We start from the raw sequence: 26286 nt of genomic DNA on the forward strand, positions 1-26286 counted from the left end.
GAGGCCGAGACAAGGTGGAAGTGGGACAGGCGCTGGCCAGAGCTAAGAATGGGGGAGGCTCGGGCCCCTGAAATTGGTCCTCAGAGAAGCAAGGGGGAGTTTTCTTATTTTCTCTACTTCCTCCTTCCTTCTATTTCTCTGTCCAGGTCACTACCCCCAACAGCTGATGTATCTCTGCTCACTCTCATCCACCCCTTGTTTCTTGCCTCCCTGCCTGCCTGTCCCTCTGGGACAGTCCTGGTCCAGGGCTCCTCCATCTCTCAGCCCTGGGATAGGAGAGGCATCCTGGCCCCGCAGCCCGGCTGGATGGCGTTATGGGAATGGCACGGCCGTGTCACAGTTTCAGTGCCTCGTCTGTGCGTTTTCCCCCTTTGGCCCAGGCAGGCCTGGGATAATGCAGGACAGCAATGCATAGTTGCTGGATGAATGTGTCAGTGAGCACATCCTAGCCTGCCTGAGGCTCTGGGGCGGGACGTGGCTCTTGGCGAGACAGACAGGGACTCCGGGCGAGGAAGACTCTTAGCCTCACCCCAGGGCATGATGGGAAGGCCGGGCCACTTCTCCAGGAAGCTTCCCAGATGAACCTGCTTAGGTTTTCTGCCCCTCTCTCCTCCTCTCTCCAAAATGCACACCCACACCTATGCCCTCGCCTGGGTCAGTGCCCTCTCTCTTTGTGCAGTCCGTGGCTTGGTGGAAAGAATTTCTGAGGGTCCCAGAACTGGGGACTGGGAAGCTGAGAGTAGACTGGGAAGGGCTGCGGCCAAGAAGGGGGACCAATAGCAAGGATGGAGACATTAAAAACCGTGCCTGTGAAGCTCCCTCCACGTGCCAGGCAGGCTGTGGAGACACGGGAGAGGCACTGACCCGGGGGAAGGTGTTTGGGGCAGTGAGCAAAGGCTTGAAGGAAGAGGAAGACGTGTCCAGGAAGGGTGTGGGGAGGTTCTTTCAGGCTAAGATGGCAGCAAACCGTTCGTGTAGGACGGTGACGATGACGGGAGCCAGCCAGCGTGGCTGGGGTGTCAGAGGTGCTACGGAGCTCAGGGGAGCAGCAGCCTCCTCGGGGACCCAGGAAGGCTGCAATGCAGGCATCTCATCACTTGGCATAAAGTTCTTCAGTGGCTCTCCGTGGATTAAGGTCTAGAAGATTCCTTGGACTGTCAAACAAGATTCTTTGCACCTGCTGCCCTTCTTCCTCTCTGTGTTTCATCTCCTCGCGCTCTCCTTCTCTCCACAGGCCCTGCCCATTCCCACCCCCACCAAACTGGCCCCGTTTCCCTGAACCTGACGAGTGACGTCATGTGTCCGTGCTGGCGCAGATACAGAACACTTCCAACGCCGCGTACAATTCTATCAGCCAGTGCCGATCTGCAAAGAAGGCATCCGAGATGGGCCAGGAGGCTGCAGAGCCCTGGAGGCTGTGAACTGGTCCAGGATAGACGAGGGGGCAGCATGGGGGTGCTGGCAGAGCTGGTTTCTGGTCTGGGCTCTGCTACTCACCAGCTGCGTGGTTTGGGGCCAAACGCTTGGCCTCTCTGGGCCTCAGTAGCTTGTAAAATTAGATTGTACTGGATGATTTGAAATTTTTTTAATTAAAAATTTTTTTTCCAGTTTGGTTCGACAAATGTTCCTCACAGTGTGGTCAATCCCATTGTTATGCCAGGTACTCAGTGGTTTCCAGTGTGATCCAAGGTCTCTAGCCAAGCAGTGCTCTGGGGACGTCAGGCAGCTATGGGCCTTCTGTACTGAGGGCAGGCCTCTGGGGTCAGGGAGAGGTAAGCATAGGCTAATTACACTTTCCTGTCCTCACAGCACTTAGCCCATTTGTGATGATTTGTTGTTGCTTGTTTACTTGTGCCTGCCTACCCTGTGAAGCTCTGTGAGCCCGGGGACCACATGATGGTTTTACTCCTTGAGGTTCCAGGGCCTGGCATGTAGTAGGTTCTTGATGACTATTCCCTTCTGGAATGAATAAAAGGCCACCCTTCCACACCGGGCACTTGTTATATGATATTGCAACACAGGATGCAACTCCAAGGGCTTCAGATGGTGTAGAGCGACAGACCCCGGGTGGGTCGTGGAGCCAGACGCTGGGCCCTCCGCTTGGGGTGGCACGCGTCCACTGGTGGGGACTCCCAGAGGCCTGGCCTCCCGCTGCTTTAGCTCCTGCTTAGCACAGGGAGGGAACTCTGATGCCCTCCTCTCACGGTCAGGTGCCTCAGGTGGACGAGAAGATTCATGGTCCTTCTTGCAAAAGAAGGAGGCAGGAGGAATCCTCCCTAAGCTGGCAGAAGCCCCATTAGGCTTAGACTTTGGTCAGGCATGCATTTGGGGCAGGGCAGGGACCGAGCCGTAAGCTGCCCAGGTACCTCTCCTTCCATGTAGGGTAGGTACCTCAGCCCCTGCCCAGCTGTGTGGGTGCTGGGCTCATGTCAGTGACATCCGGCAGGGTTGCCAGGCCTGCTTCTGGGTGGAGGAGGCAGGAAGGAGGATTGCACAAACGGAAACTGGCAGGAGGCCCCACTTCCGCCAGCTGCTCCCAGGGAGGGCCCCTTGGCGGCAACAGACCCCCGTTCTCCGGGAAACACTGCACCTTCTCGCCTCCTTCCTCCCCAGGAGGAAATGCCAGGTCCCAGCAACAGGGGACTCCTAGTGGCCTCCTGCCCACTCTCCATCCACCCACTGTGGCGGCTCAACCCACGAGGATGGTTCCTCCTAAGAGCCCTCATTTCTCAGACCTCAGACACTCAGCTTCCTTCTTCCCTCCTGCACGGTCCTCCCTCCTGGCTGCCTCTGAGCTTTCATGCTGGCCACTCAGCCAGCCTGCCTGCCCCCTTCCTCCAGGAAGTCTTCCCAGATAGCCCCCTTACTTGTCTTTGCTGGGGAGAGCTCTCAATAGCAGCCTCTGTGGTGGCAGGACTTTGCTTTACCCACTGTTCCATCACAGCTGGCATATAGTAGGTGCTCATGGAAATAGTTGTTGAGTTAAAACATGGTGTGTCCTCTATTACTTAGCACTTGTTTCCATGGCTCTCTTAGGCAAGGGTCTCTTTCCTCCAGCACCCTCCCCCATTCGACAGGATCTGGGGACCCAGTTTCCCCTCCAGTGAGTCCCCCCACACCTGGAATCCTGGTCACTGGAGAAACTGCCAACCTTACCTACCGCGGCCAACTGTGCCTTCATTCAGGAAATGCTGTCTGCACTTCTCCTGGGCGCCTATCCCTGTGCTGAGCAGTGGGGCACATACAAAGATCAGGGTGGCAGGGTGGTGACTTGGGTGTTCTCCCCACATTACCGGCCCCTCTGCTTCCCAGTCCAGCTCTTTCTGAACTCTGGAATCTCTTTCCATCCAGCTGCTGCCTCCAGGTCAGCTGCCTGGCTGGTTCCAGCCACCTCACCCTTCCATTCCTGGCACTGCACGCGGCTATTTAGGAGGTGTCCTCTTCCCTGGGGCTGCTTTCAGAGGGATTGGAAGGCCAGGGTGGCTGACAAAGGCAGGATGGGGGAGTTGTGGGGCCTCTGGAGATGCTCATTTGTAAGCCCTGACTGCTCCCTGAACCCCAGCTGCTGCTTTATCTGCCCTGATAACAGACCGAAACCATATTCTGCTCCCTGCGGAGCCGTCAGTGCCTGGCCTCTGCGAGCTTGCCAGAATGGCAGTAGCCCAGGGTGGTGCTGACACAGGCTGGACGGCCCCAGGAGGCTGCGGCCCTGTGGGTAGCCACCAACACGCAGACCACCCCCCAATGCAGGGATGTCCCACTCATCCAGTGCTCCCCAGTGCCCATATGGGGCACACGGGAGACGCTCAGGCTGGATCCTGAGAACTGATGTTTGAGCGATGGTGGTTTATGGTTCATTCATCTTTGTATCCGTAGCACTGAGCACAATGCCAGGCATGCAGTAGGAGCTCAGGGGTTGAACGTTATGCACTCAACACCTATTTATCAGGATCTGCCACGTGCAGGCAGCTGTGTCCTCTCCCTCTCCATCCTTCTTTTTTAAACAAATTTATTTTATTTTATTTTTTACTTTTGGCTGCGCCGCATGGCATGTGGGATATTAGTTCCCCGACCAGGAATTGAACCCTTGCCCCCTGCTCTGGAAGTGCGGAGTCTTAACCACTGGACCACCAGGGAAGTCCCTTTCTTTCTGTTCTTTTTTAAAAAATTGAAGATCTAATTGGCTTTATCAGTGATTCATGAATTGGGCGGCATCCCCTCTAGGAATTAGAAGAGCGCTCCCTCCCTCTCCATCCTTCCATCTCCTTCCTCCAGCACCTGCTGGGGATCTCCCGATGCAGTGAGATGTGGGGAGTCTCCAAGACAGCTGTCTATGAAAGGTCAGTCCAAGGCCAGCCCTGCCCACTGCGTCTCTGGGAGAAAAGGAGGAAGAAGTCCTTCCATATGTCCCCATAACTCAGATTAGTACCCAGGCTTACAGAAAGCACTCCAACGGGTGACCCAGTTTCATCTCCCCAGCAATGCTTGGCAGGCCAGGCATCCCTGCCGCCTCATCGTGCAGAGCTGTGGGATTGGCACTTGGATCTTCTGCCTCTAAATGCAGCCCTCAGCCCAGGCTTCCTCCTGTTGATTGGAGTCTTTCTTTTTAAAAAATAAATTTATTTTATTTTATTTATTTTTATTTTTGGCTGCGGTGTGTCTTTGTTGTTGCACACAGGCTTTCTCTAGTTGCGACGAGCAGGGGCTACTCTTTGTTGCAGTGTGCGGACTTCTCACTGCAGTGGCTTCTCTTGTTGTGGAGCACGGGCTCTAGGTGCGCGGGCTTCAGTAGTTGTGGCACGCAGGTTCTAGAGTGCAGGCTCAGTAGTTGTGGCGCACGGGCTTAGTTGCTCCGCGGCATGTGGGATCTTCCCGGACCAGGGATTGAACCCGTGTCCCTTGCGTTGGCAGGCGGATTCTTAACCACTGCGCCGCCAGGGAAGCCCCGATTGGAGTCTTAGTTCCTGAGTTAAGCTCTGAGGCTCTGGGGGAAGCTGGGAGGAGCTGGGGCTGGGAGAGGGGGGGATGAGCCGGGGTGGGGATGGACCAGGGAGGGGTAGGGAAGGGAAGGTGGGGTGAGGAGAGACGGAGCAGGGTGCAGGGCTGGAGTCCCCCCCGCCATGGCCTGGGCTGCTGGATGGAGCAGGACCGACCAGTGGGAGTCTGAGGACCTCAGCTCCTCTCTGAGGTGGCCTGTTGCCTCCTGAGTGGGCAGACAGCGCTGCGCGAGATTGGGGCCTAACCAGTGTTTTGTAGCGGGTGATTCCTCTCTGTGGGGTTTATCTTCCTGGGTCACTGTTCCGCACTCTGAACTTAGCAGGGTAATAGCAGCCTGGACTGGGGCTCCTGCCTGCCCGCTGGCCCCAGAGCCCTGCAAACAGATGGCGGCAGATGAGGGAGAGGAAGGTAGGATCAGTCAGGAGCGGCACGCCTGCTGCCCCATCCCAGGTCACTGCAGGTGTGTGTGTCCGTAGCCGTGTGGGGTGGCTGCCCTCCAGGCAGGGCCTCACAGCTGCCCAGATCCCGGGACCCTCACAGACCCCCGTACCTCCTCCCATTCCTGCCTGAGCCCCCAGAGACCCACCCCCTCTCTAGCCTCTGAGATGCCTTACTCAGCTTTCTCCTGCAACTTGCTCCTTTTCCTCTATCCTCAGGAAGCCCAAAAGGGAGAGGGCAGCGCTGCTGGCCCAGGACACCCCCCGCCCCCAGCGTGAGGCACAGAGCTTCCCGTTCATGTGGCTTTCTAAATCGTCACGACCACCCATGTGGCAGGAGCTATTTCTAGATTACAGTTGAAGATGCTGGGGCTCTGGGGGGTTAAAGGACTTATCCAAGGTCTCCCAGTGTGGTAGACAGAATAATGGACCCCCCAAATGTCTTGGACGCCCCAAATGTCTATGTCCTAACCCCCAGAGCCTGTGATTATGTTACCTTCCATGGCCACAGACTTTGCCGACGTGAATAAATTAAGCCTCTTGAGACGGAGAGGTTACTCTGAATGATCACACTGGGCCCAATGTAATCACAAGGGTCCTTTAAATGTGGGAGAGGGTGTCAGGAGAGTGATGCTGTGAGAGAGACTCCTGTTGCTTTGAAGACGGAAGGGGACCAAGGAAGGTGGGTGGCCTCTAGAATCTGGAAAAGGTGGGGAAGTGATCTTCCTCTAGTACCTTCAGAAGGAGCGCAGCCCTGCTAGCACCTTGATTTTAGCCTGTGGAGACCCATTTTGGACTTCTGATCTCCAAACCGTAAGACAATGAAATTGCATTATTTTAAGCCGCTAAGTTCATGGTTACAGCAGCAGCAGGAAACGAATACACCCAGAAGGTAGCAGAGCTTGGATCTGAACCTAGGACTCAGCTGGTGCCCTGCTCCCTTCCACCTGCTGGGGGGCTCAGAAAAGTGCTTAGAAACATACTTACAGTAGATCATTTCTTGGGGGTTCAAGTAAGGCAGGGCATGTGCTAGCCGTTAGGGCTGGGGGTGTGGAGGGGGTTACAGTGTTAAAACCAATGTGGTCCCCACCCTCAGGACACGCGTACCCTGCCTGCTTCTGCACTCTGTGTGGTTTCTCTGTCCCGGGTGCTGGTCCTTCGAAGCAGGGGGCGGGTGGGATGGGAGGGGGTGTCTGAAGTCTGTCTCCTTTGGGGCCCTTGGAGGTCTGTGTGTCCATCTCAAGTCAGGGGGCGATACCTGTGTGTCTGGGTACCCGGTTGTGGAAGGATCCAGGGACCCTGCCCTTCAGATGTGGGTGGAGGGGCATTCCAGATCCTGTGGGCCCTTCTGGGCAGTGCGTTTGTTCAGGCCCTTTGTGAGTGTGTGTGTGTGTGAACATGTGAGTGGGCAAGTGTGTGAGTGCGTGAACGTGTACTGGGGCAGTGTGGGCCTGCTTTCTCCTCGGTGTGTGTGCACAGGTGAGTGAGCGAGTGTGTGTGAGCTGTGCTGGGGGAGGGGCGGCTCCCTGCACCTCGCCAGCGTTGCCTCACCCGTGTGACACAGCCACTAATGACTGTTTGCCATTGTCCGTGTGGCAGTGGCATCGCCTGCATTAATGACAGTCTCTCCTGCCTAATGACCTGGCTTCTGCCCCATCATTCAAGGGCCACAGGAGCACTGAGTCCATGGCCAGAGAGATATTGTCGAGCTCAGAGCATTTCCCGCTGGGGTGTCAGTGGGGGTGGGGAGGAGCATAAGTCCCACCCTCCCCCACAGTCCTCCAGGGTGCCCAGTGGGCTGGGAATTTCAACTGGCTGATGTCATTCCTGGGCAGGAAGACCGAGGTCTGGGCCCTGCCCTCTGTCTCTTTCCCCCGGCAGGGCAGCTGCTGCCTGGACCCAACATTGCTTCCTGCTGCCCCTCCCCACAAGGTGCCCTTGACCCACATTAGCTCCCATAGACAGGAGTCTGCCTTCCTGTCCCTCCTCACCTCTGCCAATGAAGAGAGCCTCTCTGAGCAAGCCTGTCTGTGCCCTGTCTGAGCAGCTGGTCTGGAGCTGCCCCTGGGGAGTCTAGGGGGGTTCTGGGGCAGCCCAGGAGTTTGCAGCATCCAGGGCAAGCTACCCTCTGGAGTCTCACTGCTGAAGCCTCATTGGCTGACTGTACCAAACTGTCTTTTATGATTGAAATGAAGTTAAAAGAGCCTTCTGGACTCAGAAGGAGATGCTGGGGAGGGGCTGCTGGTCCCTTTCTGTGAGCCCTTAGCAATTTGTTCATATTCCATCCTACTGATGCTTCCCACTCACAGGTCTGCCTCCTCCTGCCATAAGTTTACCTAGATAAGCAGATAAACTTAGTCCTCTGCTCGTTTCAGTAGGGACTCACGAAAGAGTTTCTGGGTTAATGAATGCATCCCTGGAACTAGCTGTGTGACTTTGAGGTGACTTGCAGCATCCTCCTCTGCAAAAGGTGGGACTTCCCTCAGCCTGATTTACACATGTCAACTCCGTTTTACTGTTGTGCCCATTTTACAGGTAAGGAAATCAAGGTCCGGAGCACTGAAAGAAGCCCTCACAATTAGTGTAGATTCAATCCCACGTCAGCCTCTCCCTACATCCTACTGCAGTGGCTGAGGGACCCCAGTGTGTTGGCGGGGACACTGCATTAGTTCTCAGCCGAGTTCCAGAGGCCAGGAAGAGGGAACCTGATCTGGGAAGGGTTCGCAGTGTTCCAAAGTGAGAAGCTTCCCTTGAGGAAGAGCTGACCTAGTCTAGATACTCCCCAGAGATTCCTGCTGGGATACAGCCGTATTGTTGGTAGCCAAGGCAAGAACTTGGTCATGGGGAGAAGCTGCTCATTGTTGGGAGTTTCATCACTGAGACTGCTTGATTGTCAAGAGGACAAAATTGCAGGAGGAGATGTGACTTAGATTTCAGAGTCTTTCTTGGCACTCCTTAAGGGCAGAAACTAATCCTCTAGCAAAATGGGCTGGATTAATACGGGGACCCCCAGCTAGTGACGACCATGAGATATATAGCTTTAAAAAAAATTTTAGATTTATTTAATTTATTTATTTTTGGCTGCCTTGGGTCTTCGTTGCTGCGCGCGGGCTTTCTCTGGTGGCGGCGAGCGGGGGCGACTCTTTGTTGCGATGTGACTCTTTGTTGCGATGCGCGGGCTTCTCATCGCGGTGGCTTCTCTTGTTGCGGAGCACGGGCTCTAGGCGCACCGGCTTCAGTAGTTGTGGCGCACGGGCTTAGTTGCTCTGTGGCACGTGGGATCTTCTCAGACCAGGGATCGAACCCGTGTCCCCTGTATTGGCAGGCGGATTCTTAACCACTGCACTACCAGGGAAGTCCCAAGGTACATAGCTTTATGAGAACATTTGCAAGGCAGCACGTAAACGAGGGCAACTGAATACACGGAAAACTTTGGACCTAAGTCACTAGGGAACTGGGAATAAGTTGTGGTAAGAGCTGGGTGGGGTTGTCCAGGAAAGGCTTCCCAGAGCGGGGGTGTGTGGACCAGTTGAAGAAGGACAAGGCCTTCCTGGAGTAGGGGCAGACAGGGGGAACAGCAGGCACCTAGCATCCTAGTGACGTCATCATTCTGGAGCCAGCCTGTCCCCAGGAGCCATGCCTCAGAGCGCTGGCTCAGTGACCTGGTACCCCGGGAATTTGCCCCACCTCCTGGGTGGGGATTGATCTGACACACATCTGCCCAGCCCAATTGGAGCCACTTGGAAATGACATAGAAATGTGGTGCGGGCTCGAGCCAGTTCCTCCTCTCCAGGAAGTTTGGCTGAGTTTCGGCCTGTGGACCGTCCAGGTGGCTTCTCTTGGGACGTCTGGGGAGAGAGATGAGGGAGGAGTGTGGGGCCTCTGGGAGACTGAGGGAGATTCTGAGAAGTGGAGGGAGGATGCTCATAAGGCCTCCTGCCTCCTTCTCAGGGGCCAGGGCGCCGATAGTGATGATGATGACGGCAGACCTGCAGTCAGCCCGTCTCCATGCGTGGCTGCTTCGGGCCTGGGCCTGGGCTTGGGGCAGCGGAGAGAAACCTCAGATTCACAGAGCTCCTGAATGGGAGGGACCCTTAGTCTACCCACTTCCTATACAGAGAGGGACCTGGAAGGCCAGGAGTTGGGAGGGGAGGATAGATTCTGTGGGTGGGGGAGAGGGTGGGATAGACCCAGGATTTGAGGAAAACCACTGCTGTGGTTTTCGAGGCGTTCACTGCAGGGTGACCGGCACATCCCAGGCTGCGGTCCAAGGTGGGAACAGCAGACGTGCCTCGGGCAGTAGTGCTGGGCAGTGGTTGAGGAGGGAGAGGGGCAAATCCCGGGTGGCGCCCTGTAGGAGGGTCAGCCAGGAAGCAGGGCTGAGCAGGTAGAAGGGGTACGACTGGCTAGGGCTCCCTGCTGGGGAGAGGGAGGCATGCAGAGGAAGGCTGGCTGAGGTGAGAGTGCAATGGGGAGCAGACAGAGCACCCCGAGGGACAGAGCTGTCCGCCCAAACTGAGGGATTCACCTTTGAATCAAGAGGCAAATGGAGCCTCTGATGGCCCAGCAGGGCTCTGACTGCAGTCCTCAGACGCAGATGACTCTTCACTCTGAGGCCTGGGGTTTCCACCAGGTGTCCCTGTGCTGAGTCCAAGAGTGGCATTTTATCCAACTAGAGCCGCGTGGAGGGGTCTCTTGACCCCAGAGGTGGATATCGTGGTGGGTGGAGGGGAGTTCTTGTGGGGGGCCTCCTCGGGATGAAGAGTTGAGGATCAATACTCAGGAGAGCCTTGGGACTAGGGTTGACACCTCTGGGGACCTGAACCAGGACAGGGGCATCTGTTTAGGGGTTCATAGTCACTTCTAGCTGGCATTTAGATGCGTGCCTGTAGCACCCTCAAGAATGGCAATATTTGACCATCCGTCTCCTGCCCAGCAAGCTCTCCATGCTTCGAAATGGTAGCATCCTGTTCAGGGCCAGCGATTTGGAGCAGAGAGAAGCCGAAAGAGATGCAAATGGAGAGACTGACCCTTGGGGAGGAAGAGGGAGTCTCTCCTCCCCTTTTCTGTTGTCCTTTGGGGTGGGTGGGCAATCGGGGGGCCTGGGAAGAGGAGCTGAGATGGGGCGTCACTAGCCAAAGGTGGCATCTGGAGGCTGGAGGGACCTCGCGTCTCAGCCCCATGGAGACGGCTCTGTTGTTGTCCCTTGAGGCCTTCCCGCCTTCTTGTCCTTGGGCTCTGTGCCCAACCCTTGCTGCCAGCGCCTGCTCCCTGAGCCAGCGCCTGGCAAACGCAGCTATGAGATCATGGGGCGGGGTACGTTGGCAGGCGCCCCCATCTCCGTCGGAGCCATGACAGTTGCTTGGTGGAGCCCTGGGCCCCGTGCCTGCGCAACCTCCCTCCTGGCCTCATCCCCTTCCAGGAAGGTGACTCCTCTAGCCACCCAGTGTAGCCTCATCCAGTTGGGTCTCCTGACTCCAACAGAGGTGGTACACTGACTCATACCATGGCATGAGGGCTTGAGGCTAGACTTCAAGAAGGACTTCCTACTCAGGAGATGGGATAGTGGGATAATTAAGGACACATATTCCTCACTTAGGACTCACTCTGCGTCCTGGTAGTCTCAAGCTCTTTGATACATCTTGAGGGTCCAGTGGGGCTGGCCACTGGAGGACCAGGTGGGCTCCCAAGGGCTCACTCATCCCCTAGTTTAGTGTTCAGTGGTGAATAAGACAGGGTTCTTGAGGGCAAGAGATGGAGATCAAAGAGGCAGGAAAGATAAGAGGTGAGCCCACGTTCCAGAGGGTGGAGGTCAGCCGCGCAGAGGTGGGTGGGCCTGGTTGTTTGCCACCTCTTGAGTCAGAAAGGAAGCCGGCGCATCAGAACTGCAGCAAGAGGGACCGAGGTGAGACAGCGAGACCTTCTGGCTTTCAGGGCTGTGTGTCACTGGCACACGAAGGGCGTGTTCTCTGGGGAGGGAGGGCGCTTTGAAGGCTCAGTCTGGAGGTGAGGGGGATGGATGATCTGATCTGGGGGTCTTTGTGCAGGAGTTTCTGTGTGTGTGCATGTGTGTGTGCATGCGTGTGCACACCTGTGTGTGTCCACAGTCTCTAGTGGTACATTTTCTGCCCCAGCTCTCCAGTGCATCTGTGTTTTTGTACCACAGGGACCCAAGGGAGAACAACCTCTCTGCTGATGGTCCGGAATGTACTCTATATTTGGGTGCAATGCTGACTTGATTGGGGACCATTCTGTTCCCCAAATGTCCTCCAGTTGGGCAGACCACTTATTCTAGTCCTGACACCCTCACCTTACCCTCAGGATGTTTTCTCTTCCCCTTCTTCAGGGACCCCCATTCCCTTCCCCTTCCCTGAGGAGGCGCTGGGGCCTGGGCTTTTAGCTTGTGCTGGACATGTCCTGGACCTTCCCCCATGAGCCCACAATTCCACCTCGACTCATTCACCCCTGTGTTCCAGCTTCCATAGGACTGGACCCACCGCAGTGAGTCCACATGTACAGCACGGATGTGTGGAAAAGAAGGATGCATGGGCCATCCTCGGTGTGTAACTGGGGCCAACCCTCAGTGTGCCCTGTCATGTGCCATGTTGACTACTGGCCCCTGTCTGCTCTTGGTTTCCAAGCCTGTGCCCCATGTCAATGGGTCTGGGATCAGATCCTATGTTTTAAGGCCCAGTGGAAACACACACAGTCAGAATCCTAAGATGTCAGGGCCAGGTGGGACCCTAGAGACCATCAAGGCTCATCTATCCTTCATTTGCAGACAAGGCATCCCCCAGAGAGGGAAAGGACTTGCTCAAGGTCACACAGTTATTTGGAGGACACTGCAGGCCTCCCCATGACACGGCCCTCTCCACCATGTACATTGCCTCCCTAATTTTGACCAGCCTTTCTCTCTCTGTCTCTTTTTTCTCTTGTCTGTAGTTTTCTTAGAATTTCCCCTCTCAAGCTCACCCATCCAGACCCTGCCATTCCTGAAGGCCTAGCCTGGTCCTCCTTCACTCTGGAACCAACCCGATTACTCTCCCCTACCTTCTTCTGCGCTACTGGCAGAATGTCCTACTAATTCCCGTTCCCAGATTGTCTGTAACACAAATGAATGCTTTATTACTTGATGCTCTAATGACCTGGGTTCCAACCAGGCTCGATTGCTTCCTGACTGTGTAACCTTGGGCTAGTTACTTAACATTCTTAATCCTCCGTCTTCTCACCTGTAAAACGGGGGCAGATGTTAGAGCCTGAGCGAACAGCGAAGCTCAGAGGGCTCAACTGGGAACATGGCAAGATTGCCATCCGAAGCGTAGTGGGTGTGGGCGGGGTGGCGGCAGAAGGCAGTCAGGGGCCAGATCGTGGGGCACCTCAGCAGGGGGAGGTTCTGCTCTTGGCAGTGGGGAGCCCTTGAGGCCTCTTTGGAAGGGAAGTAACCAATCGCCACCTGGAGTTTGGAGTGGCTGTGAGATGGAGTGGAGAGGACACGGGTTTTGGAATCGGCAGGTTTGGACTTACGTTTCAGCTCTTGCACTGGTGAGGTGTACGATGCCACACAGATTGCTAGATCTCTCTGCGCTTCCTCTTTCAGTCCGTAAAATAAGAATGATATCTTCTCCATAGATGTAATGGGAGGATTACATCTATAAATTGCTCAGCTTGGAGTCTTGCCCTTAGTAAGTGCTTAATGAGGAGTAGCCGTGATGACCGTTGTGGCCGTCATCATCCACCAGCTTGTGTCCACCTGCATCCTGGTCTGGCTTTGTCCCTGGGTCTGTCTGGCCCCCAGGTTACAGGATCATTCCTCACTTTCCAGCTCGGAAGATTCCCAAGGGCAGGGTCACATGCATGGCCTCCCTGCTCTAGTTGCTCCGGGAATTGAAGGAGCTGGGAAAGCCGCTGAGGAGGGAGATGCACTTGGGGGCCTCTGGTGGCTCCTCAGAGGCCTCAGAGACCTGCAGGCAGGCGGAGGGTGGTGGTGGTGTCTCAGGCCCTCCCGGCCACCCGTTACCCTTGTCGAGTCTGAGGGGATTAAGGTGAGCAGGGAGCTGTGTGTCAGCAAGATGTGCATCTGCCGTCCTCGAGCCAACTCTCCCGGGGATGGTGCTTGGGGCCCCAGGCGCTGCAGGGGCTCTTGCCGCTTGTGAACCCCATGAATGGTGGTGTGGGGCTGCTTGGGGTGAGACAGAAGCTGAGCCCGGTAGGCGGAGCCAGGACCTGAAAGCAGGGTGGTGGTGGGGAGCAGACAGGGGCCTGGGTGTTGGGGGGAGTGGGTGGAGATGAGGCCAGAGAAGTTCACAAGGGTGTTGAATGCCAGGCTGAGGAGTGAACACTGTCTCAAGGTGAGGGGGGAGCCATTGAAGGGTTTTAAGCAGGGGAGAGACGTAGGCAGACGCAGGGGCTGCAGCGCTATGGGAATGGGGGAGGATGGAGGGGTCTGACTTCGGCTTTCCGGAGGAGGGAGGGAGGAGGGAGTGATGGGGGATGGTGTGCTCCTGGGGAGGGGGAGGGAGTGGGATGGGTGTAGAGTGGGGTGTGGGTCTGGAGCGGGGAGTTGAGGTGTGTCCCACACGGGTGGGAGGGGTGGGGTACAGGAGTAGGGGTTGAGTTGGGGCTCCGCTGGAGGGGGAAGGCTGAGCCGTAGGGCTGAAACTGGAGGAAGAGCAGGCCAGGATGGCTCAGCCTCCTCCTGCCTTTCGATCTCAATTGCTGGTCTGCTCCACAGGCCCTCAAACAAGACAGGCCACCTCTCTGAACTTCAATATTTTCATCTGTACCTTTCTCCCTGTCACTTGGGGTATCCAACCAATAAGCAGTCACTGTTCCTCCGTCTGGGCCTGCGTTCTGGGGCACAGAAGTTGGGAGAGGCAGAATCCGTGGCAAATGGCCCAAGGGGGGCTCTAGGCATGATGTGAAGCTCTTGGAGCACTCTCGGAGGGACTGGAGGGACAGGGGTTCTGGGATTGTGTCCAGGGTGAAGAGCTGGTGGACAAGATGCCGGGTCCGAGGTCTCCTTTGCTCCTCTGTAATCTGAGCGGCTCTCTCAGAACCTTCCAGCTTACCAGGCTCACCACCTACCCTGTGAGAAATGGACGGAGCCCTCCAGGGTTGGGAGGACAGGGAATATGGGGTGACAGCTTAGGCATAGAGGGGCGAGAACCTGGAACTTGCCCAGCTCGGAAAGTCTGCAAATCTCGGCATTTTTATGGCTCGACTTCTTACTCCGCAGAGCCCTGAGCGGGAGGCAGCAGGCCTCCCTGCGGCCGGCAGGAGGGATTCCAGCTCTGTCTCAGGGTTCCCAGCTTTCTCCACACCCTAGGGGAGCAGCTGGGTGAGTCGGGTTGAGAGGTGCTCACACCCCAGGGCCCCCTCCTGGGGCACCTGCCACCTGGGTCTTGTTGGAAATCATCCTCACACGGGTGTCAGGCGGGTGGCAGGTTAGGGCTGACCAAGGCACTGGGGCAGAGTACACCCCCTAGGGGATTGCTGATGGTGGGGCAGGGTGGAGGGTGGTCTAGGAGACAGAAAGCGCCACCCCCTTCCTGGTCCTGGAAGAGGTGCTCTCAGCCTCGTCGCTGTCTCGGGCGCCCTCTTTCCCTTCTCACCTCTCACGTGTCTCCCTAACTCCTCCCTCTAGTTTCCCCCTCCCCCTCCCCTCCCCCTCCCCTCCCCCCTCCCCTCCCCCCCGCTGGCACCATCCTTTCCATCTCCTTCCATTTCTCTCTTCTTCTGCCCCCAGTCCTTCCCTGTCTCCTGTTTCCCTCCAGGACCTCCTGGTCTTCCTTTTCGCATCTGCTCCTTATTCCCCGCGGTTCTCTTCCACTCACTTGCCCCCATTCAGATTCCCCTCTTGGAATCCCTGCCCACCTCGGTGGGAGGTCACCCCACACACTGCGGGGAGTTCAGGGCTGTCTTCTCTCCAGAATGTCCCTCTCCTCCTGAAGAGTCCTCCTGGGATGATTGTGCCTGAGGCGGGCTCTGCAGCTGAGCTGGGGCTGCGGACTGGACAGCGGCCCCTGGAGGTGAGGCTGGGGATTGCGGCTTCGTACTGGCTTCGACTCCCTGCTGGCTCACATTCTCACCCCAGGCACTCTGAAAGTCACACTTGTTTGTGTAGGGTGTACCTGAGTGTGTGAAGGTGTGTGGAGACTTGGGCGAGTGTGTCTGCTGTGGGTGTGTGATTGGAGTGTGTCTAGGTCTGTGTAGATTGCATATACGGGTGTGCGTGTGTGGGAATGGACTGCGGGCTCCCGCAGACTGTTGCCCGTGTGTAAGCCCCTTGTATACTGGCGCGTGTGCACACTCCAGAGCACGTGTGACAATGGAAAGGCACATGTTTCTGTGGGTACCTGGAGGAGCTTGAGGGCTCTGACAGGTAGGAGGGAGTAGCATGAGGACACCTGTGTGTGTGTGTGTGTGTGTGTGTGTGCGTGTGTGTGTGTGTGTATGTGTGTGTGTGTGTGTGTGTGCGGCTGTGAGCCCGTGCACGGGGCTGCTTACAGTGCGCACCTGTGTGTCCACGATGGGCTGGCTGCCTGTGAGGTGGGTTTGTGGGTACGCGTTATCACTGCAGTGTGGAGGACAGGAGATCCCCAGAAGGGTGACTCTTCGGATCTGTAGCACCATAGACACATGTGAACATCAAGGAGGGCGAGGGGGAAGCTGTTTTTGTGTACCTGTGGAGCACTCCTCCTAGGCCAGTGGTGGGGCTGGGCTGAAAGGGGAAGTAGTAATTTATAAGCTTTTAAAGAAATGCCTCCACCCCAGTTGGGCCCCAGTCATAGTGAGTCCCACGCATCACTCAGGCCTGACATCACCCAGGCACCTGAAACCACAGGAATGAGAAGAGACCGCCTCCCCGACCTGCCCACCCGCCGCAGGCTGAGGCCTGGGACAGCAAGCACATTTCCTGCTCTGAAGCACTTACTGGGTGCAGGGGTCCACTGCCCAGCTGATGCCCCAGTCCCAACCAGAGATCCCTCCCCGGGCACCGAGGCAGCATGCTGACAGGGAGTGGGATACCTGTGGGACACCTTGGTGGACCTGGGGTCCAGGAACCCCTTTCCCAGCCAAGCCAGGCTCCTCCAGGAGAGCTGGGCGGGCTTCCTACAGGCTGCTCTCAGGGACTGAGTGGCCATGAAGCAGGGGCCTGGAAGCCTTCAATAAATACTGGCTGGAGGAATGAATGAACAAACGGTGGTTCCCAGGGGTGGTGCTGGCTGGCTCCAGGGAGCCTCCCGAGGGTAAGTGCGTGGCTGGTAAGTGCACAATCTTTTCTGAATCTCACTTTCCTCCTTTCTAGGAATGACCCCACAGAGTCATGCCAATGAAATGTGGCAGTGTGCCTGGTGACCGGTCCCTGGCCCCTTTTGGGTACTCAGGAAGCGATAGGTGTCTCCTCCCTGAGAGCTGACACCTGCTCTGAGCCCCTTCCACAGCTACCCCTGGACCAGCTATCGTGGAGTGGCAGTAATCCTCAGGTTCCCATTCTGGAAGCATGAGTCAAACCCAAGTCCTGGAGGAGGGAGGTCACACTGGGGTCAGTTGGTGGACCCAGGCAGGAGCAGGCACATGTCTGGCTGCTACCTTATCATAATGCAATGCCCATTGCCAGTAACTGGATCTCAGGAGCTGGAAAGGCAGACCCCTGGGGCTGAATTGAGTACCCCCGGGTCTGTGGGCTGAAGGTGTTGTTGATATGGGCTTTGTGATATGTAGGTGCTTTTCAGATAGAACAGGCTGAAAAGGAGCCAGCCAAGCCCTAGAAGGCTTTGCTTTCATAGCTGCTGCTGCTGGGGGTGTGGCCTCTGGTCCTGGGGCTGGGCCCGGCCTGGGGGTGGCCTTATCTCTATCAGAGCTCCTGAATCCAGCTTGTGACGTCCAGAGCCCTGTCTCGGTTCCCCGAGAGCCTCTCTTCTTCATCTAGATATCAGTGATCTCCAATGAAGACCCAGATGAACTTTCTCTAGGCTTTGGTGAATATCTGAGATGTGGAAATTCCTACTTTGAACTCTCTCTTCTATACCCGTGACTCTGGGCAGGGGGTCTGCCCTTCCCTGTCTCTGTAAAATTTGATCGTTCAGCACAATGGACAGTGCCCATGTGTTGGGTGAGCTTAGGTGGAGATGAGCATCTCTTTTTTTTTTTTGCTGTACGCGGGCCTCTCACTGCTGCGGCCTCTCCCGTTGCGGAGCACAGGCTCCGGATGCGCAGGCTCAGCGGCCATGGCTCACGGGCCCAGCCGCTCTGCGGCATGTGGGATCTTCCCGGACCGGGGCACGAACCCGTGTCCCCTGCATCGGCAGGCAGACTCCCAACCACTGCGCCACCAGGGAAGCCCGAGATGAGAGTCTCTTGCAACATTCAATATATATATATTTTTTTCTTACTTAATTATGGTTTTAGCGTAGTATATAGCACAATATGGGCAGCCCTTTTTCAATCCATTCAAGAAGTCAGCACCATCCATGTCCAGTCCAAATAATTCCTGAAGAGTGGGCTTTCATCCTTGGTACCACCTTACGAGTTGTTCTTGCTTTGCAATAGCTGCAAAGAAGCACAAAAGCTGGTACCTCCGCCTTGTCTGTGAGTACAAATGCTGGTACTCTGCTGCAACCACGGAGGCCAATTAAAATAATACTGTAACACACAGGAGTGATACATCCAGTTCCCAGGTTCCAGATAAGAGCAGTCATGCCCATATAGGAGGGGATCACCCATCCCCATTGGGTAAGGCCTTCGGTTTGTTGCCCTCAGAGTAGAATAAAACACTGTGTTCCCACGGACAAGGAACTCCACAAGAACCCATGGTCTACTTTTGGACACGGACTTTAAGGACCACACGTGCCAGGCACTTCTAGAAACAGGACTGGCCTACGGCGGTCACACTTGGAGACGCTTCTGTTTTGGCAGCACAAACTAAAAACTTCTTAGTGTATTCTGGTTTTAGTCTCCTCTCTTGAGTGAAGCAGCCAGCGACTGCCAAGTTCCACAAGCCCTCAGTCTAATGCTCAGCATTAATTTTCTCCATGGTCTTCTTACAGCCAGGCTACAATTTTCCCTTCCCGTCCAGCGATGGCATCATCATCGTGGAAAGCCTCCTCCTTGACAGTGCCAAACTCGGGATCCAGTGCTTTGATGTGATACCGATGATTTCCCTCCCGGTCAACAGCTGCTTTAAAATCCTTCAGTGTCACCTCCCTCAACCTCTTCGGTATATTGACCATGAAGGGCGTAAGTGGTCGGTCAGTGAAATAGAGCACCTTCGTGCAGGCGCTGCTGACAGCTGGAGAGCTCTGTGGGTGAGGCAGCTTTGAATGCGGGGGCCAGGACTCCCGGCATTCACTACCTGCTTGAGTTCTGGGTGACTTGCCCCGAACCCTTCTGTCCTGTTTCCTCTGGGTCTCCATGGCGCGCGGGCGCTCCATGAGGCTGGAGATGCCCTGCTCCAAGCTGTCGATGGTGTGGTGCTGAGGGTCGTGGCCACTGTTGCGTAGGCTGCGGAGGGCAACCCGAACGAGCTGCAGGTCGCTGCTCCCTCTGTGAGCGACGGAAGCAGAGCCTTTTCCTGCCACTGGAAGGAGAAAACCGTTGCTTTGAGGGCTGTGACTGCTGCAGTGGGTCACCTCCTCTGCCTCTCTTCATACAGTGAGTCAAAAGCATGTCTTTGTGTTCCAGCTCCCGCTTCAGATCCACCTGCTGGTAAATGGCCTCAGAGAGTTTCCGAAGTGCTTCCTCCAGCTTGGCCTGGTACTGCTTCAGGAGGCGGTCCTTGTGCCCCAGTTCTTTTTTATATTCTCCCGAGAGCCGATTCCTCTCGTCTAGCTTCCTCTGCAGATCCACGTTCTGGTTGTGCAGCTCATCTTCTTCCACATTTGCCCTCAGCAGTTCTTGTCTGAGCTGAAGGACGGACGTGTCCCGCTGAGTCAGCCTCTGCTGCAAGGCATCCTTTACCCCCTGTAAGTTTCTGGCTTCTTGTTTATACTTCAGCAGCTCCTTCTTTAGGTCCTGATTCTCCTCCATACTCTGATCCAGACGACTTTGGATTGTAATCAGTTGTTCCTCGGGATTGACTCCTGGTTCACAGAGGGCCAAGGGCCTCTCCCGTTCATCTTCGGGTAAGGATCCGTTGAGCAGTAAGGCCTGTAATCCTGATATCATTCTCCCGGCTTCCTCCATTTCTTTTTCCAAATGTTCTTGTTGTTCCAACAGCTGTTCTTCCCATGAAGTCTCCAGATAGGGCCGGGGGCTGCCTGGTCTCCAGTCCCGGGATAATGAAGAGTCTGTCTCCTCTGTTTTGTTCTCTATTCCTTCAGAGGGAATAATCACGAAATCTGCCTTCTCCTCCGACGGGGTTATAATGGAGTCGCTCTTTGCACTGTGGGTAGGACTGGGGGAAGTCAGGCATTTGACTTGCGTCCCTCCCATGGTCCCCCTTGTGGCTCCGGCTTCAGCAAGTCGGCTTCCCGGGGTGAAGTGGGAGGCTGAAAGTCACAGCGCTCCCGAATTAGGGCATGTCTCCCCGCGCTGAGGCCCGAAGAACGACTCCATGGGCAGGCCAACTACCAGAGCCGCTCGCCCCGGTCCCGAGAGGGAGGAGGGAGGACAGAGAAGCAGGCATCTCGGCCCCAGGGACGGGGATGCTCCCAGCTCTGAGGCGCGCTGTCCTGGCAACTCAGACACTGCAGCAGCCCGGCCTCGGCGGAAGCCGCCTCCCCTCGCAGGTTGCGGTCCCCGGCAGCGGCATCGTGGTCTCCGTGGCCGCGCGGCTCCGGTCGTGCCCACGGGCACAGGCATTTAAACCTATCTCCGGAGAAAACCAACATTCAATATTTTAACTACACTGTGCACATCCCCCGTGCCTGGCTTCTTATCGCTAGGAGCCATTGCTTCTTTGAAGCTGGGAACTTACTGGTTTCTAAGGGCATCTAACTATGGCTTACCCATCTCTCAGTAACTAAACACACTCCAGACACTCACATACAACACGTGATTTGGGATGAGCTGCCTCAGAGAGCCTTTGCAGGTGGAAAAATGGAGGGAAGTTGTGTGGTGATGGGACTTATCTCTGCCACCTAGACATGCAATAAAAAGTCCATTAAATCTCTCTCTCTCTCTCTCTCTCTCTCACACACACACACACACACACACACAGAGAGAGAGAGAGAGAGAGAGAGAGAGAAACAAAGCATTCACTGAACACTGGCTGTGGCCCAGCCCTTATTAGGGACTGGGAAAGAGTGGATAAAACAGTGCCACTTGAGGCTGACTTTGCACAGCTCTCGCCTATAGCAGCTCATATTCACGCAGAGGAGATATGCATCGACAAACATTTATTTCTTTTCCATTCTTGAAATTTGCAGAACTCTCTCAGGGAAAACACTAAACCTATTAAAATATGCAAAAAATGAAGCAGCAACTTTGCTGGGTAGCAAAAACCCCAAACCTCACAATCCCTCAGTGACTGGAGGCTGGGACACCTGCTTCAAAGGCAGCCCTTTCCTGGTTACCCTGTCTACTGCACCAGCAGGGTCCTGCCCACTGCTGCTGGGGACACCACACTGGGGAATGGCATAGAGGTCCAAGGACAACAAAGTTTGGTGACTTTTTATGGATTAAATATATATTTATTGGGACTTCCCTGGTGGTGCAGTGGTTAAGAATCCGCCTGCCAATGCAGGGGACACAGGTTCAACCCCTGGTGTGGGACAATCCCACATGCCACAGAGCAACGAAGCCTGTGCGCCACAACTACTGAGCCTGTGCTCTAGAGCCCGCGAGCCACAGCTACTGAGCCCGTGTGCTACAACTACTGAAGTCCACGCGCCTAGAGCCCGTGCTCCACAACAAGAGAAGCCACCGCAATAAGAAGCCCACGCACCGCAATGAAGAGTAGCCCCTGCTCACTGCAACTAGAGAAAGCCCGCATGCAGCAACGAAGACCCAATGCAGCCAAAAATAAATAATAAATAAAATAAATAAAATTGAAAAAAAAAAGCACTTTGTGGAAAGACACTTTGGGACCATGTAAGTATCCTGATCCTCACCAAACTTCCTCCACGAGCATCATTGATGTTTCTTGGTTTAATTATTACCATGATGGTTGACAAATCCAGGATTACTTCTACATTTATTAGTTGGCATCTTCTGTAGGGGAAAAAAAAACCCTTTCTCTACTCCACATTTATTTATCTATCTATCTATCTATCTATTTATTTATTTATTTATATTAGTATAGACTCAGGGATCCCTATTTTATTTATTACTTATTTATTTATATTAGTATAGACTTGGGGATCCCTATTTTATTTATTATTTATTTATTTGTTTATATTAGTATAGACTCAGGGATCCCTATTTTATTTATTATTTATCTTGAGGCTCAGATTATCTCAGCTTTGGCCAGTGGGAACCCCTTCAAGCTGGCTTCTGTGTCCTTTTGATATAGTCCCTCCATCCTTTAAGCACTTCCCAACTTTCTGGAACAAGATGGTCCTGACTCATCTTGTGATTTATCTGTCCCAGCCCTAGAATTTGTCATTTCTCAGAGGCAAATTAGTTTCTTTTAGTGGAGGATGGTATCTAGAAACCAAGATCTGGGCAGTAGTTATGCTTACAGCTTTTGAAACGTTGTCAGTGATTTTCTGACTCTTAAGCCAGGAACAGAATGTTACCTTCAAGCTTTAACTTTCTGGACTAGTGACTGCAAAACCTGTTCAGGTGGTGGGCAACGTGGACATAATGAGACTTTTTTTTTTTTGCGGTACGCGGGCCTCTCACTGCTGTGGCCTCTCCCGTTGCGGAGCACAGGCTCCGGACGCGCAGGCTCCGCGGCCATGGCTCACGGGCCCAGCCGCTCCGTGGCATGTGGGATCTTCCCGGACCGGGGCACGAACCCGTGTCCCCTGCATCGGCAGGCGGACTCTCAACCACTGCGCCACCAGGGAAGCCCCTGGCTCTTTCTTGACAGGTTTCAAATAAGAAGTGTCTAGCTAGGCTGAGGAATTGCTGACCGGAGAAATTCCAGCTAGAATGTTTGGCTGCTGTATGTTCCATGAAGTTAAGGGCATCTCCTGGAGATGGGAATCTATTTTAAATAGTGTGTCTTCATAAATTCACACAAATATTTTGTCTGTTTGATGCATTAAATGGCCAAAGAACAACTTTCATTGGAACTCTATTAAACCAACATCAGTGAGCACCCACTGAGGGTCAGATGCTGGATTAGACAGTGGGGAAATTTGACAGAGTATCACCTGTCCTTACTCCGGCAGGTCCCACTGTCTACTTGGGGGAGTCACCTGTGGAAAGAAATAAATATGGCAGATTGAACACACATATTTACTCTCCGAAACTCACAAAAACTGCAGTGAAGTTTGTTTGGATAAAAATACAGTTGGTTGTTTTGAAAATGAGAATTCATTTCAACATGATTGATATATTATGGAACGATTTGAGCCTAATGTGAATTTCACATTTGCTTTTGCACAATTTTATATGTAAGGCACATGGGTGAATGTGGATAACTGAGCCACGTAGAAATACACAAAACGCACACAACTCAAACAACTACCACCTGCCTCAGTTCACAACCCACACCCATCCACATTAGCTGTTACAACTTTCCATCAAATTTCAGGTAACCCTCCTCCTGCTAATAACATACAACTCACAAGAACTTCACAATAACTCAAGCTGCAACCCTTCCGATGCCCATGTCCACAAGCAAATGTCAAGTCTTTTTCCAGGTAAAATGCTTTATTTATCGTAGTTGTTATGTATTTCTTAGCCATTTAATATGTGTAAAACTGTGCTACTGTTTTTATTAGGCTCCTATCTTTTTATTGAGTCACTGATGACCTTTTTGAGTATTGTGTCCCTAACCCCTTTTCCCCTCCATGATTTTGCACAGTATGGTGATAAAAAAAACCTTTTGTTTAAATTGACGTATGGTTGATGTACACATAGTACTGTGATTTTCAGGAATGTGTATATCATGTTATAGCAGAACTGTTGTGTGTAAGACAAAGAAAACAGCAAGGGTTAAGGCAGAACACTTCTGGAAGCTAGAAAGTAGAACAAGTTGTAACTAACTGTGAGCTAATAGAAAAATAAATATATTGATCTCTGCCCCCCAACCTCCCATTCCTGGCACAGAGCTCCTAAAACCCTCATAATTCCCTAAGTGATAATAGCCTTAGGAGCATCTTTTGTTCTAATATTTGGTCTTTGATGCTGTCTCTGACACAGGGCTGCTAAAACCTTGTAAATTCCTAAGTGGTAAGAGCCTTAGGAGCATCTTTTGTTCTTTTCAGGAGGCTCTGGGTGAGCTCCATGATGGCAAGCCATGAATAGAAGCTTGGAATTTTTATCTCCACCCCTGCATCTTCCAGAGAGGGGAGAGGGGTTGGAAATGGAGTTAATAATTGATCACACCTATGTGAGGAAGCCTCCATAAAATCCCAAGAGAAGGGGGTTTGGAGAGCTTCTAAATTGCTGAAAACATCCATGGATGGGGCTGGGGGAGTGATGCAACCCAACTCCATGGGGACAGAAGCCCTTGCTCCTGGGACCCTCCCACCCCTTGCCCCATGTATTTCTCATCTGGCTGTCCACTGTATCCTTTATCACATCCTTTAATAAACTGGTTAACATAAATGTTTCCCTGAGTTCTGTGAGTCACTCTAGCAAATTAATGGAACCTGAGGAAGGGGTCGTGGGAACCTCAGATTTATGGCAAATCAATCAGAAGCACACCTGACCACCTGGAATGTGACTGGTGGCTGAAGGGAGGGGGCAATTTTGTGGGACTGAGCCCTTAATCTGTGGTACCTGACCCTATCTCTAGGTGGATAAGTGCCAGAGTGGAGTAAATTGTAGGACATCTGGATGGCATTGCAGAATTGCTTGGTGTGGGGAAAACTTCCCGTACATTTGGCCACCAGAAGTGTCAGAAGTGAAGTGTTCTGTGTGAGTAGTAAAGGAGACACATGGGAGGAGAACTCTAGGTTTTTAAATACACTATCTTAGACCCAAGAAAGTTGACTCTTAAGCCAGCTGGGAGAAAGAAGGCATCTACAGAGAGAGAGCTTCAGAAATCTGCATGCATTCTCCTTGGGTCCATGGTTGAGTAACCAGTCTTGTATGCGTAGAGTGATGCTCCATGAGGTTAGGCAAAGAATGACTGGGGAGTTGTAAGCTGAACGATTTTCAGAGCTCATTCAAGTTAGAACCAATCAGAGAGGAGAGTCCTTAATAAACACCCGGGGCACTCAGCAGAGACCCCAGAAGGATCATGTGCTAGTGGAAAGCCCAAGGTAGTCCAGAGTAAAGACTACTCTGAACTTACCCTAACAGAGCTTAACGCTGGGGCACTTAAGATACCTAATTCCAAGACTTAATATAAAGCTACTGTAATTAAGACAGTATGATATTGGCAAAAGGATAGACACATAGACCAATGGAATGGAATAGAATCTAAAAATAGACCCACACATATATGGTCAATTGATATTTGACAAAGACAAAAAGGCAATTCCATGGAGAAAGAATAGTCTTTTCACCACAGGGTCCTGGAAGAACTGGGTATCCATTTAAAAAAAAAGAATGATGCAGTGCACAAGAACGAACTATAAATGGATCATAGACATTAACATAAAAGGTAAAACTATATAACTTCCAAAAGAAAACATAAGAGAAAATCTTTACAATTTTGGGGTAGACAGAGAGTTCTTTGCTAAGACACAAAAAGCATGAAGCATAAAAGAAAACATTTGATAAACCGGACTCCATCAAAATAAAACCTTTTGCTTTTCAAAAGACATCATTAAGTAAATGAAAAGTCAAGTCAGCCTGGTAGAAAATATTCATAGTTTATATATTTGACAATGGACTCGAATGTAGAACACAGAAAGAACACTTACAACTTGGTAAGAAGACAAATAGCCCAGTTTAAAATTAGATTATTTGATCATACACATCACAGAATAAGATGCATGAATGGCTGGTAAGCACATGAAAATATGCTTAATGTTATTAATTATTAGGGAAATCAAATTAAAACCACAGTGAGATCCACCAAACCCCCATTAGAATTATTGATAATATCAAGTATTAGTGAGTGTGTGCAGCAACTAGAATGCTCATGTGTTGCTGGTAGAAAAGTAAAATTGCATAACCACTTTGGAAAATCACATTGCAGTTTCTTATAAAGTTAAACATATATTTACTTATGACCCAGCAACTCCACTTCTAGGTATTTATTTACCCAAGAGAAATGAAAATGTATGTCCATAAAAACTGCATGTAGAAGAGCTTTCATATCAGGTATTCAATATAGCCCCAAATGGGAAAGAACTCAAATGTCCATAAAAGGCATGGATTGTGCTCTATTCATGTGATGGGGTGCTACTCAGCGATAAAAAGAAATGAAGGCTTACCCATGCAACAGCATGGATGAATCTCAAAAAATTTATGTTGAGCAAAAAAGCTAGACACTAAAGAGTACTTACTGTATAATTCTATTTATATGAAATTCTAGAAGAGACATCTATTCTGTAGTGACAGAAAAGAGATGAGTGTCTGCTTGGGGACTAGGGTTGTGGGCATTGATTATAAAGAGGCACAAGGAGATCCTTTGCGGGTAACGGGTATGTTCTATATCTTTATTTTGGTGGTGGCTACCCGAGTGTATACTTTATCAAAACAGATCCAACTGTACACTTAAAATGGATGCATTTTATTGTATGCAAATTGTACTTCAATAAAATTGATTTAAAAAATCTAGAAGATTGGTTGAAATCTATTTATGAGCCATTGGACCTTGGAATCCCCTCCCCTCCTCAGA

General features: G+C 52.8%; 1 protein-coding gene and 1 long non-coding RNA gene across 2 annotated transcripts; one reads left to right on the top strand and one right to left on the bottom strand.

Annotated features, from left to right (window-relative positions):
- Window positions 1–391: 391 nt before the first annotated feature.
- Window positions 392–1563, top strand: LOC137201942 (uncharacterized). The gene is made up of 3 exons (XR_010932412.1): window positions 392–654; window positions 979–1135; window positions 1235–1563. It is a non-coding gene; the product is annotated as an uncharacterized lncRNA (long non-coding RNA).
- A 16894-nt stretch (window positions 1564–18457) lies between these two features.
- On the bottom strand, window positions 18458–20072 carry LOC137201936 (dixin-like). Its single transcript, XM_067696640.1, is given in 2 exon segments — window positions 18458–19082; window positions 19084–20072. Coding segments are annotated over 2 exon segments (1410 nt in total). The 5' UTR covers window positions 19869–20072.
- Between the last annotated feature and the right edge of the window lie 6214 nt (window positions 20073–26286).

The sequence above is a fragment of the Pseudorca crassidens genome, chromosome 11 (assembly GCF_039906515.1).
Source record: "Pseudorca crassidens isolate mPseCra1 chromosome 11, mPseCra1.hap1, whole genome shotgun sequence".
Lineage (NCBI taxonomy): Eukaryota > Metazoa > Chordata > Mammalia > Artiodactyla > Delphinidae > Pseudorca > Pseudorca crassidens.